Source organism: Fundulus heteroclitus, chromosome 10 (assembly GCF_011125445.2).
Source record: "Fundulus heteroclitus isolate FHET01 chromosome 10, MU-UCD_Fhet_4.1, whole genome shotgun sequence".
In the NCBI taxonomy this organism is placed as follows: Eukaryota; Metazoa; Chordata; class Actinopteri; order Cyprinodontiformes; family Fundulidae; genus Fundulus; species Fundulus heteroclitus.
Genome location: NC_046370.1, coordinates 16432630 through 16447237, shown reverse-complemented (window position 1 = coordinate 16447237; position 14608 = coordinate 16432630). Strand labels below are relative to the sequence as shown.

The window sequence follows — 14608 nt, the reverse complement described above, 5'->3', positions numbered from 1 at the left end:
GCTCTGTTTCTGATCAACATAACTTTAATGAAACACATTCCTGGGGGATGAAGACTATGACTATGTATGTAAAAATGACTTGGATTACAGAGTTACTACCGTGGCCTCCACAGATGTCTGAAAGTGGACATCGGGCGTTAGCTTAACGAATGTTTCTACAAATGTTAGCTGATCCCATTAATTTATTCCAATGCATTCTTCATAAAACTCTGAGGTCCTGTAGAAAACCCATGGTCTAAAGAGAAACAATGGACTAAGTAAGATCTAGAGAGATTGAGTAAAAAGGAAATGGGCAAAACCTCTCTCTCTCTTTTTCTCTCCGATGCTCTAAACTTGTGAAATGTTATAGAACAGCGGTCCTATTGGGAAAAGAGGGTTTTACAAAGCATGAAGAGCCCTAAGAAATAAGAGATTATGGACAGTAGTTGTCTGAACATGACACAGCAATTCTTCATCTTTCAGTTTTGTAGCTTCATCTTTCAATTCTTGTGCCCGTCAAAGGGAAGTTCATTATAAACAGAAAGACAAAGAGAAGACCTACAGAGAATGTAAAAAAAAATAATTTCTAAAGCAAAACAAGAAAGTCTTCTCGGCTTTTTATGGAATCCAAATGAAAAAGGAACGGGTGCGGTATCGAGGCTTTTACGCAGGAGTATAATGAGAGTAATAATAACGTGACACAATCTGACTCCTCCATCTTAGACCGGAGCTAATTACAGGATCGTTTTTAACGCCCGGGTACTCGTGCCCTATTTAGGATCCCAAACACACTCCCTGCTCTTCCTCTGAGACGGCTTCTGCTTGCCTCTGAACCGGACAACTGTTTTGCAGCATCACCGCATGAGTTCAGCCTTATTTTGTTTAATTCGGTCTCGGGCCGACAACAGGCTTCCCTTTGAGCTGACGTCCATCCGTGAGGGCTTTTCAACAGAGGCAGATGGAGGCTGCCAAAGCAGTAGGCCGTTAAATGTTTGCAGCCGGCGTCTGCGGAGGGGTGGATGGAGGGGAGTTTGTAACCGCAATGATCTAAAAAGACCCGGGAGATGCAATTCCCTGAAACGATTTTGCTGAACGGCTCTCTGGATCCCAAAACCTACTCAGAACATGAATGCATGTTTATGCGCCGCTTCCGTAGGAAATTCGCTAGCGTCCTTTAGACTTTGAAGGGACTGTTTTTAAAACAGCATTATTTATTTGGACTGTAAACATCCAGGGAAGAAAAAAAAATTTAAAAAGTGATCCTTTATGTGATACTGAAGAGTTTATTGTTAGGGAGACAAAATTTCACTCTTCGTTTGTCGGTGATGGGCTTACAGCCATTAAATGCTATCTTTGTTCCAGCTAATTATTTGGGATGATAGAAAAAGTTTCCTGTGTCCTACCGTCAAATATGTAAACACATGGAGTCCGCTGAACTCTGCCGGGTTTGGGGACTTTAACTGGAATTTAACCGGACACCAGGAGGGTTCGGCATAAAACGAAGAGTGAATAAAATATCTCCTCCTCTCCATTACTAGGTATGATAGAGGATCTCTGGTGGCGTTGTCTCGCTTCTCTTCCAAAGATCTAGCCGAGTCCAAACTTTTACCGAGCGCTCTCATCCCATCCTAAACCTAAACGTCCGTAGACTCCGCCTGCAAGACGCCATCAGAACCTGTAGCTGTAATGCTATTGCTAAATATCGCAACACGGGTATTGATTTCCTGTCTCTTTTATGCATTTTCCTTCGTCACAAAGTGCCTATGACACTTTTAGCATTTTGTCCCCTGAAAGGTATTAATGACGTGGACATGGAGGGCAGTAAAAATCTATCCCACAGTCCAAAAATATCATCGGCATGCAGCATCTGCATGCTTGGCACTCGAGACAAAATATCCTGCAGGGAAAAGAAAACGGTTTAAGTCCTACAATCCCAAACGTAAACATACAGAGTTTAACTGGAATGGTCTGGTTTGGGGGCAGCAAACACTTCAGGTTGGTCTGCCACTAACAAAAGGATGAATATTTAGAAACTAACCTTATTTCCGTTGTTAAGTATGGTGGAGGATTGGTGACGGGATATTTTTTTCTTACAAAGACTTCAGGAAGCTCGCGAGAGTGTGTGACATTATTAGCTTTTGTAAATACCAGGACATTTTAAAATGCAATTCTGGCCACCTTTGCTAGCAAATAAGATGAAAAAACGGACAATCACTGGGGGTTTTCAGTCAGATATTGAACTCAAAGGTATAATAAATTAACACAGAAATGGTTCAGCTAACACTAGATCATTTTAGTTCATGTTCATCTCAGTCCAAAGACCAAAATCTCATAGAACACCAGTTGGTTGAGGAGTCTAGAGGGATGTGGACAAACATCTCATGTCCATTATTAAGCATTGTGGAGGATCTGTTCCTCTAGCTCAAGTTTGCAGCCTGTGGCTTTTTGGACCTACCAAAGTGGGTCTTGATGACTTTGACTAAAAATGATAAAGAAGATAGAGATATGATAACAAATGCAGGTTCTAGCAGTTTTTGAGTTTCTACAACAGAATGACACTAAATGTACTAGCTATATATATATTTTTAGACCCATTTTTCTTGCCATTAGGTAGGAAACTTTTTTTAAAATAATTTTCCACAAATATCAACATCCCTTAGGAGAATTTTACGTTGGTCTCCGTTTTAAAACCCGAAAAAAATGGCGATTCGTCATGAATAACACATTCCTAAAAGGGATATATATCAAAAATAATAAGCCATATTACATTTGCCGCTCTAATGTCTTTTTTTAGCTGGACCGAGGGCAAAAAAAGCTTTTTCTCAGCAACCCTAGTCCACCTGAACCAAAAATCTTACCACATTTACTTGAGACGTCTTGAACCTAAAACCTTCTTATTGCATAAGCACAGGTCCAAATGCTGGTTCTGTTGGACAAACACCGGCTTCTTATGGATTGTGAAGAGCAGAGTTAAAGTGTTTTTTATTTTTTTATTTTTATGTTGCTGAACTTAATTTGCGCTGACCACCAATAGACTTGAGGCGAACAAAGACTTAACACAAATTTCTGTTTTTGATTTTCCTTTCCCTCCCAGCTACGCCTCCGATGTAACTTCAGGCTTGAGCGACGGATACGAAGGCCTGTCCGAGAAGAGTGAGAAAACGGCCGGGAGGCGAACGGCTGCGAAGCTGTTCAGGCGGAGGGCGCGCTCAAGGCTTCGCATCACAGGGGTATGCTAAATCAAATCTATTGTTAAACAGCTTTAAACAGGCACTTTGCTTTTCTTCCCTCACATGACTGACTAATAAATCAACCTCGATTGAATTAATTCATTTGGGATTTCTTTTTTTTTTGAGTTTGTGGGTAAACTCTGCCCTGGTTGTTTGACTTTGGATCAGTAGCTTCGCTGTTTGTTTTTCCCCTTCTGGCGACCACTAACTGATCTTTCCTTCGGGACAGTCTGTAGACATTTTAACAATCATGTTTTCACGGAGTCTAGTGTCACATGTAACCACACGCACATACAGTTGGTCAGAGTGTATATAGTGTAACACGGTAATATATATACTCAGGGTTGCTATACAGTCTTGGTTTTACCTATTATCTATTTGGATTTGGATAAGGATGCAAAACCCAAACATAAGTGAAAATGTTTTTATTTTCACTTGTGATTCGTTTGTCTGATTGCTAAAAGACGTTAAAAGCTCAAAATAAGTTAAAAAGAAATAGCTTTTGCCATATAATAATGTATAAATCCCATGCTTTATCTTTGATTAGCTTCACCCCAATTTTGCTTTTTATCAATCTCACTGATTAGTTTTATTTCTTCTGATTGTGATAGCCTACAGGTAGATGGACATCAGGTATCAAGGTATAGCAACATTTTGAAAAGTTACATTTTCAGACTGCTAAAATTTCCTTTTTAATAAGATGCCAGAGTAAGTGCTGGATTTACCCTAGTTTTATCCTGCTGCCTCTCCCCCACCTGCTCCTGCGCTCTGCTGGTCAGCTGGCTGAAAGAGGGCTCCTATACTTTTCCCTCGCTTAGCAGAAAGAGAGCCCATCTGTTTGGAAATTGTTCAGGTGGCAAAAAACATGCACAGACATGGTGTGGAAACTAATAAGGATCCATCCAAAATGAATACTACTGTGCACAATTAGTGGTTTTCATGTAAAGGTGCTGCTAAATTCAGTTCAGTTCCGTTTACTTGAACAAACAAAACTGGAAAATGTCACATTTTCTCTAACACGGTGTGGTTATAACTGCTTTTCTGAGCATTGTAGCCACAGAAGGCGAACCTGTTGCTTTTTTATTACTTACAAGGACAGGAGATCAAATCATCGCATGAAAGAAAGACGTGATAATGTTGCTAAATGTCACAATAATGAAATTAGTTGGTCAACAGTGCTGATCTCTTTCTGCTTCGGGTTCATTGCACACATACATAACATATAATTTCTTTATTACTTCACCACCTTACTGGTTTTTTACCTTCAAACCAGAAGAAGAATAGAAAGGGGGGGAAAAAGAAGCGTAAAAAAAGCAATCAAAACGTAACACCATGTTTCCATACCAGCTTTATTTATAGAGCACTTTAAGCACCCACAGGACCAAGAAGTGCTGCACACAGAGTAATAAACAGCAGTCATATGATACCATTAAACCAGTCAACCATTAAAATCAGACGTGGATAAATAAAACAGCCCTATACTTACATAACAGATCAATCATAGAATTGGTAAAATAAGGTACAATGGAAATAATTGGCATATAAAATTAGTAATAAAACAATTTAAGCAAAATGTTCGGGGAAATTCACTCTCGTGTTAATCTGTGATTTGTGAAATATATGAATAATAATACATTTTGAAATTTGAAAAACAAAATAAAATGTGAGTCTGGACAAACACAAAGTTTTGAAATGGAATATGTTGACCAATCCTGTATATTTAATACCAGACTTCCTGAAACAGTTAAATTTCTCGATTTCTGATTCTCGACATTTAACACTATGGCCACTGATTCCCTGTGTCTCTGCAGCTTTCTGATAAAGTGGACCGGGTCGTCGAGTGTCAACTGCAGACACACAACGACAAGATGGTGACCTTCAAGTTTGACCTGGACGGAGATAACCCGGAGGACATGGCTGCTGTCATGGTGAGCCCCAAAGCAAAGCAGTGATAACCCCACACCTAAAGCCGTATCGGCGTCATTTGTCAAAATAGCAGCTCCTGAATTTGTCAGTAGCGACATTTTGTGCTTTGACCCAAACCTCCAGAAGACATCAGTGTTAAAAAATGGTCAAAGTACAGCGGTTTTTTCATGAAAACTGAAGGTAATTTATGAAATTGTTGTTGGCTAGAACAGGCAACAACCTGCAGGCGTGCTGCAGGATATTAGAAAATACTGTGATTACATTTCCAGGCTTCTCTACTTCCTTATTATCAAAACAAATTCAGAATTTAGGATGGCACAAAGTATAAAACTCCATGTAGGTGAGAATCTGTGCCAAGGCTTGAAATTTGAGGCTCTCTGTTTATTCTGACTGTCTGTTGGCTATTTCGCAAAGAACATTGGGCTCATTTATTTCTTCTATAGATGCCTCAAGCTGTTAGAGATGAATCTAAAAAAGACGTGCAGCTGAACATGCAGTGAAAGGTGGTTCTACGAAGTGTTGAGTCAGGGGATCCGCACAATTCAAATGCACACCACTGTTATTATTATTAATGTTTTAATATTATTAATGTTTTAATATTTAAAAAACACCAATCTTTTAACTATCCAGTTTTTAAAAAGATCTTCACAATGTTGAAGTTTTTGGTTATAATGTGACAAAATCTAAAGACATGTCAGTGCTGTGAGTACATTTGCAATGTAATGTAGTTTGTTACATCACATTCTTCTGAAAGAAAGATCTATGCTATAAGTTACTCAAATAATCTGCAAGATCCAAAGTATTTTGTTGTATAAATCTTCATTAGCCATATTTTAAAATGAGATAACGCGCACGTTTGATATTTTTGTGTTTGGACTAAATTTACACATTTCACTGACAGCAGCTTCTGTGAGCCTCAAGGTCCATGGTGTGAGCATTTGTTGCATGTAGTAAATTAATGTCATACTTCACATTTAGAGGAAAATATGTCAGCATTGTTGTTTTTTTCAGCTTTTTTATTAGCTTGGGATCCATAAAAGTAAAAAAATAAAAATAAAAAATTCAGACATTAAAGGATTAGAGGCGTTCATAAACCTTTATTGCTTTATTGAAAAATGAACAAATCAGTTTTCCAGGTCGGCTAAGGAGTTTACAATCATTTCTTCTCCTCTGAAAATGCTCGATTCATCCTGCTGAGGTTAACAGCTCTATGGCTGACATTGTGTCAGAGCGCCAGGGCGTCATGTGATGTCAGCAAGCGTCTCCCTTCCTCCCTGTTAACATTTTTCGGCTTTATTAGATGCTTGGACATACGGAGGCCGTGTACTTACAGGAAATGGGTGAGTGAGCAAGGTGTGATGGACTGGTGTTTTGCAGCAGCACACTTCGTTCGCTCGCTCTGCCGCCTTCGCTGCCTCTAGAATATAGTGGGCTTTTGTTTACGGCGTCTTGGCGCAGCGGGGAGACCTGGCATCACAAACAACCCTGTGGTTCCCGGTACAGAACTTTAAATGAGCTGAAATGTGCAGTGTTGTCAAATACAAAAAAAAAAAGACCCACACACTCAGCAGATTAAAGCAAAACTTTTAACGATACACTTGAGATTTTACATTAGATATCCAATTTCCCCCAGCTTTGGGTAATTTATTGTTGGCCGAAAAGCTTGTTTTCAAGCTTTGCAATGAAAGAAAGTGAATGCAGACCTTGGTGTTTTTAATTATTTTTAAACTGGGTGTCTCATTGACATACAAGATATCTTCTGCTGGCAAAAGTTACATAAACGAACACACTGGCTGGAACAGTTAAGCTCAAACTAAACAAATATATTTTAAAAATACTTAAAACCAGGGCTGTACATTATATGGCAAATACAACGTCATCACAATGTTTGTGTGCACAATAATTGTGCATCAAAGAACTGTTTGGAATGTAATAAGCGTTGGCTTTGCAGGGGTCTTGATTTCTTCTTTTAACAGAGTCTCGTTGCTGTAAATGTCCACACCTGACACAGGTGATCGTGCCCCAGATGCTAAAGGACCCTGAGAGAGTGCTCAGCCGTTTTTCATTTAAAAGGATGCACATTGTTCCCATAATGTCAACTTTTCCTTTATCCGTTAAATATTGAGTTAGTAAAAAAAAACAACAGATGTTTGCACTCCTAAAGGTTTTATTGAGTAGATGTTAATCAAATTCTAGAAGACAAGGGGAGAACAAGAGCTTTTTCATCCATCCACTGAGTTTTCCTTGTCTAACCAGGAAGTTCCTAAAGATCAACATCTTTCTTTTGAGGGATATTTAGCCAATAAAGGCACACAGTTATGATCTAAAAAAATATATATATGGACTTTAAAATTCATTATTAAAGAGAAACAAGTCAGAGTGAATATGACAAAGGTGTAAGGCCTAGCTAAAGAACAGCAGCAGAGCTCTTCACTTACAAAAGTATTTAAAAGATCTGAAACTCTTCCAGATTCCACTACTGAAGCGTCAGGGTTTTAGTGCAATCTGGGGATGATTTCATGACGATGAAAGATGGCACATCCCTTAATGATTTCTACATATTGGAAGGTTATAAGAATGGACTCAGATAAGATGAGAGGAAGTCGGCTACCATTTCCCGCTGATAATACCATGTCGTTGAAGCTGTGTGTTTTTATTACTCTTTTATGACTTTGCTATTTAAACAGTTGAAAACCAAACTAAATGCTAGTGTTTGAATAATGGGACTCAGAATGCTTTCATTGAATGCTGCTCTCCATGAGCCCAGCCCTAGCAGATGTTGAACCTGTTCTTTTCTCTGGCCCAGCTGCACACCGGGTCTGGGATAACGCTGTTTTTTTTTTTTTTTTTATGTGCTAGATTTAGGGGTTTGTCTTGGGGAAATGCACAAAAAATTTAACTTAGTATGCACCAGTAAAGCAATGGACTGGGTTTGGTGACAAAAAGGCCCCGGTGCACAGTATGTAAACAGCGAAAACAGGAGGAAGCAGTAGGCATGTAAATAATATCATCAATGTCATGCACCTTCAGAAATGTAGCCTGAAAAAGTTTGTTTCCTGACTGATGATGTAAGAAAGGCCCTATTTCTATAACAGCCTAGTCTAACCAACCGTAGTGGGTTTTTGTGCTAAATGTATACTCTGAAGAAAAGGCTACCTTGCAGACAAATATTCAGACGTTTGTGGGATGCTAGTCTCTTGATAAGGTCTCCTTCTAAAGTAGATGTATCCTCGTTATTTCCAACATTGGAGTTGTTTCTGCAAAAGAGCATACATTTCTTTTTAAAAATCACATTTAAAAACTAACTAGAAGCCAACATACTGAAGTAGTTGAAAGATCCTGAAGCTCATCTTAGACCAGAGCCAACTGAGTAGATTTTGGAGTCATCTGCATAAAGTCGCACTTTGCTGTAGACATATTCTTCAGACAAAACGGAATTAAGCATTGTGACTCCTTTTTAAACTCTTCTTCTGAAAAAAAAAACACACACACACAAAATTCTATGTGAGATGAAACTCCTCTGGAAAATACTCCTAAACCAAAATACCTGAGAATGCAGAACAGTAGCTCATAACTAACACAATACGCTGTGTTAAACAGAGAAAAAAAAAACAGGGCAGGACAACGCTGCTTCAGGTTCAAAGTAGTAATAATATTATACTGTATTTCCTTATCTACTGTAAATTCATAATTGACTTTTGTGTTTTATGAGTGGACCCAAAATTGAGTGAAACATCTGAAAATTTGAGTCATGAAATTACAGCGCTCCAATTCTTCCTTACGTCTTCTAACAGGAATCAGTGGGTATCAAAAACTGAGACCCTATAAAAAAAATCCCAGCTCATTTGAGTTTGGAGGCCCCATGCCTCAGGCCATAAAACAAGTTGCTCTCTGATGACCACTGCCCCTACATATGTTTTACATTTTTGGACGTGGAAGTAAACCCTGAAGTTACTCCTGGAGGCACCTATGTGTGTTTCTGTGGCCGAGCAACACATTTCAAACACTTTACAAACGCAGCTGTTTAAAAAGGTGCTATATAGGGGTAGAGCGTTTACGGTATGTCTGTTGCAAGTAATCCAAGTACTAAAGCATATGCAACATTTTCTTTGTTAACCTAAATGAGAATATTAATGCAGAGAACAACTGAAAACAATCATCAGCTCTGTGCATAAACCATACATTTTAAAATTGGTGAACAAAGTTATGTTTTTTGTTTTTTATATTTCCCAGAGGTGTGCTATCCTAACAAATAATTTTTCATATGAGTTCTTTACCGTGAGGAGGGACCATTGTAACAATAACTTTCAATTTGTAGTTTTTATTTGCACCTTTGCACCTCGCAGAGAAAACTGTAAATTTGAGTCTGATTAAAAAAAATTTGATATTTAAACTTAAAGTGTGAAAATTGGCTAGTGGTAAAATATTAACATTGAATAATGTGTTACGTACCATTATCTCCTAGGTTCGAAGTGAATTCATCCTGCCATCGGAGAAGGAGGGTTTTATTCACCGAATGGGGGACATCATCAAACGGGCCGAGGCTCTGATGTCTAAAGACCCTTCGGTTCACAACAGCGGGCACCGCCTCGCCCAGCTGGCTTCACATGGCGTGGTCAACTCGCTGTCTTCTTCACAGGTCAGCACCTTCTATCCAGAAACTCAAATGAGATCTCACTTACTAATAAACAAATTCATACTATCCTAGCTATCATAAATTACATCACATCCTCTCTTTGTATCGCTTGGCAGAGGCAACGCTTAGCTATAAATCTAATGAGTCAGTGTTCGATTCAATTTTTTTTATACTGCATCGATATCTATATATCTGCAGGAGAGTTGGCAGTCACAGAAATAAAAACAAAGCGCAGAGACTGAAGTATTTTCTATTGGCAAAAAAAGGAATACCACATAGTTAAATGTGTAAAAGGACACAACTAAACACGTAACACTGAACTACGAAAGAAAAAAAAATGCATAAAGTTAATGCCAGAAAATATGAATAAGTTAATGGGAGAAGCACTGTGCCGGGGGTACTTTCTATGGAAAAGAAAGACAGAGATACCCTAATAACGTCTGCAATATCTCTCACAGTGTCATCTACAAACAAGACTTTGCTAAACACAGATGTACTGAGCTAGGAGTAATTTCTATTGGACAAAAAACACAGCGTCATTAGCACTTATACTAGTTAAATGATTTTGGCAACGAAGAGGACACAGCTAACACAGAAGGATTAAGTCAGGAGTATTTGCAATAGGAAAGAAAAAAGTAAACACAGCTAGTTGCAGCAATAGCTCCATAAGTGGCTTCTTTCAATGCGTAAATGCAGCACTGAAGCACAGAGCCAGGAGTACTTTCAATGTGAATGGAAAACAGAACAGAAGTCAAAGGTAGGGGTGGTTGCATTGGATCGCGAAAATTAGAATCGTGATGCATCGTCATGACGATTATTTTGCACACCCCTAGTCAAAGGTACCAATACTCCAAAGTGGACATCCAGGACAAATATTCTATTAAACACAAATCTATGCAGCTAAACACTCAATTACCGAATACTGAGTACTTTCTATGTATCAAAAACATAAAGAGGAAACAGATTAATTAGAAGTTTCTGTGGCTCTGTACAACAGGAGTTCCCAAAGTGTGGGTAGGGACCCCCTGGGGGGCCGTGAGATACCTCTTGATTTGATTTGATGCTGATGTGCTTACTAAAAAATTGCATTTATTTTTCTGGGAAACCCATACCAAAGTATAACTTTACAAGATGCTCAACGTTCCTCATTTTAATGCAAGGAGGAGCGTTGCACTGTTTTGTAAGAGTTCTTATAATAATACTACTTTTATTCTTGTAATTGTATGACTTTATTCTGGTAATTTTATGACTTTATTGTCACAGTTAAGAAAAAAAGGGACAAAAAAAATCCTACCGGCCAAAGGGGGGTCACCGGTCTGTGGCACTGTTACTTTGGAGGTCACAGGCTGAAAGGTTTGGGAACCCCTGCTGTAGAGGGAAGGCGGCGTAGCTAAAAGCACTGAGCTAGATGTACTTCCAATGGGAATGGTAAAAAAAGATAAAAAAGAAAAATATTCAAGTAAACACAAAGGCACTGAACAAGGTGTACTTTCTATGTGAAATAAAAACGTAGAATATGCAAAGCCAGTAGCTCTTTTAAAGACACCTTTTTTGACATAGAAATAGCTTAACACAAGCATAAGGCCAGGTGTACATTCTATGGTAAGAAAAACAACAGAAATAACAAAGTTAAAGGCATTTTTTTTGTTATTTAAACTGTTAGGTGTGTTAGGTGTTAGTAAAGCTGCTGAAGGCGCAGCTTTCATTTAGAACATTATGTTACTAAGAGCACTGATGATGTAAAACCATGTGATTTCTGGTTGAAAAAAAAAAAAAAAGGAAAAGAAATACCCACACTTCCATTTTGCACATTTATTTGCTCCCACAAGCACCAATTCTTTCCAGCTCTTAACATAACAAGCTTTCCAGCATACCTGCCAACAGTAAGTGGGTAAAATAATTTATGTTCCAATGTATTAATCCCTTATGAATGAAGCTTCTGTGAAACTGTAAAATTTTCCTCCAGCGGAGTAAAAAAACAAAACCGAAGAGAGAGAGAGAAAAAAAATAAGAGTACTTATTTGGGGCAGTGCCATCCCAAAACCATGACCTAATGCCTTATCAGATACGGTTTGTCCTTTTAGGGAAAAGAAGTGCTCACTCTGCTGGATTCTGTTCCACCTTGTGAAGCACAATGAACAATATATTCTGGGAACCTCAAGTGAAAATGATGGAGAGGAGTAAACATCTGTGCTGTTTGATAAGAGACACAACGCAGATGTTAATATGTAATGCCATTTTTGTTTTCTTAATCCAACATAACTCTGAGAAGCCTTATTGCTGTGATGTGTGGTGCTTGAGAGACAAAATGAACAAAGTACAGATTATTATTATTATTATAAGGCAGTGAAAACACATTAAAGCCCATCTGCAGGAGCTCCTATCTGAAGGCTGTTTTATTCTTAGTTAATTCTAAGGTAGGCCACTATTTTTAAAGTCTATTATTGTACTCCTTAGATAGATCTTAAATCCCTGGAAAGCTGTGCTTGTCTGGCTGCCACAACATTCCCCAAGCTATCTATAAAAGAACAAGACAAGTTGTTTGAAGTCAATGTCAGTAGGACGACATGATAATTGCTTATTAATAGTGAAAACGGATACAGCTAAAAGAGGAAGATTTAGTGCTGTGTCAGCATCTAAATATAGGTGTTCCTTGAAGTGTTAAGTTGTATAACAAAGCTATGTGGCTTTTCATCTCAGGTATGTTTGGGAAGTGTTATTAGCTGTGGAGAGGGAAAAAAACTAAAAGTTTTAAAAGTTTGAACATCCATCCTTTTTCTGTATCTGGTTAGACTCTAAGGAAGAGCGAGAAGTTCATTGCACACATAGTAATATGTTTTAAGGTTATTATGACTTGCAGCTAAATGAAAAATCAAAAAAGAATTGTTACCCAAAAAAAGACCTGTAAAAATTGATTTTTAATTTCGAAATATGTAAAAAAAATATATATATAAATATGTTAAGGCCTACACAGTCATGGGGAAGACTAATGTCCAACAGTAAGTCAATAAAACCACCGACAAGCTAGCCTTGCTATTCAACCTGCTGTAACTAAACATTTTAAAGAAAGGTTTAGTGGAAGGAAAAAAGTTTGGTCAAATGAAAATGCATTTCATACTGAAATCAATTTATAGGCCATTATTAAAGCAACTGGGGCTTCCTTAGCTGCACAGTTGAACCTCAAGGTGATTGCCTCAGTGCTGTGCTACGTTAATGCATTAATACGTGCAAAAAGGAGCACTAATCAAATATTCATTGCATGTTATGTAAAGTATATGAACGTGATTTTCAGCAGGCCGACATTTCTGGAATAAAAATATTTTTAATGGTTTTAGGTTACAACATTTTTTCCCCCCTAGAAGCTGATCTTTGCATTTGCGGTCGGCCATTAACCATATTTTACAGAAATAAAGGTTTGACATTGGTCACTCTTTGTGTATTCAATCCATTTACTATGATTATAACTTTTGCAATTCAATTTCTAAAAGCAATAGCATTGATATTCAAATTTCTTCCCATGAATGAGGCTCGGCTCGGTACTAATACGCACTCCTGTATGTCCGCTATGCTTACGTAACAACAAAGTATTCCCATTATGCAATGAAATACTTCCTGACTGACTGATTTTTATTAATTGTGATGTTTTACAGCCTAATCTGCACAGTCACTTTATGCCTCGAACACATTCGTCCTCTTCTCTGCCCGGTAAGTCTTGTTTGTTTTATTGGTTGAATCCACCGATGAAGGGGACGTTAACCCCTCTACTACTTATCTCCTGCTTTTGAAGCTTTCATTTAAAACCCCCATTAATGTGCTGCCTTTCTCTCAGCCTGTCCTATTAACCTTCTGTGTCTTTTTTTTTTACCATGCATGATCGTCTTGTGCCTTGTGTGTGTGTGTGTGTGTAGTTTTGTGGGACTTGAAGTCTTCTCATGCATGTGTGTGTCTTGTTGTAGACTACAGTGTGGCTAGCCCCAGCGTTGGGGTGCCTGGCTCTCCCCCTTGTCCTAATGGCGATGTCCTGAGTTCAGACATTACTTCAGCTGGGCGACCTCTTATACGCTCACAGTCTTTCCACAACACCCCAGGTAAACCGCCCCGCAGGCCTCCCTCTGGTCCACATCCAAAAGAGACCTTTCATTGTTTACAGTTGCTGGAAAAAAAAAAATTATGATGGACTTCTAGCAACAAATAAGTTAAAGCTCAGCTCGCCCCAACTCATAAACAACCCCCTACTAGCGCCACATCCCCCCCCCCCCTCCCGACCCATTTCTTAGTATTGTTCAGACATCCACATGGCGCCATCCTCCATCACCGTACCTCAAAGCCCCAGTCTGTGCCTACCTTGCAGCAGGGCCTCTTGGGTAATTACCTCACCTGAAGGGAGCTTTCTGGCTTTCAGGGAGCTGTGAATGCCGTCGCTGTAAAGCATGAGGCTTGGGCTGTGTTGTGATAGTCAGCAACATCTGTTTGCCAGCACAAACTCGGGGGCCGAATTTCCAAGAATTTTCTCTCCCCTGGTCCTCCCTGTTCCTTTTAGAGCAGCAGCGACATTTAAAGTTAGCCTGAGAGCACACACCCTGCTTTTGGCTCTCCAGTTTCTGAACATCCTCATCCCCTCGTGTCCTGTGTCCTTTTTCCTCGCGGGACGTCCACTTGCGTAGCAGCTTTCGCAACGCTTCATGGCCGCTCGCCACCGTTTACAAAGTGTTGCCTAACTCATGTTTCCATCAGCGTGGAAAAAAAAAATAAAAAAAATGAAAGGGCTGGTTTGCATCATCGGCAAGAGGAGCTGCGGTTTGTAACTGTGCCGCCATTGTTGAGACACCCTAAACCA

At 39.0% G+C, this 14608-nt stretch overlaps 1 protein-coding gene and 1 long non-coding RNA gene across 3 annotated transcripts in view; one reads left to right on the top strand and one right to left on the bottom strand.

The window, feature by feature from the left end:
- The window catches only part of wnk4a (WNK lysine deficient protein kinase 4a), a 64801-nt gene that overhangs the window by 37933 nt on the left and 12260 nt on the right, over positions 1-14608 (top strand). The window contains exons 11-15 of one of the 2 annotated variants that reach the window (XM_012871714.3): positions 3074-3209; positions 5021-5137; positions 9601-9774; positions 13422-13476; positions 13728-13859. In XM_012871714.3, coding sequence (XP_012727168.2) covers positions 3074-3209; positions 5021-5137; positions 9601-9774; positions 13422-13476; positions 13728-13859 — 614 coding nt within the window. The remainder of the gene's footprint in view (positions 1-3073; positions 3210-5020; positions 5138-9600; positions 9775-13421; positions 13477-13727; positions 13860-14608) is intronic. The other variant, XM_021321060.2, reaches the window with a different exon arrangement.
- On the bottom strand, positions 7373-9671 carry LOC110369085. Its single transcript, XR_002428686.2, has 3 exons — positions 9588-9671; positions 8457-8605; positions 7373-7458 (listed from the first exon to the last, which is right to left on the bottom strand). It is a non-coding gene; the product is annotated as an uncharacterized LOC110369085 (long non-coding RNA).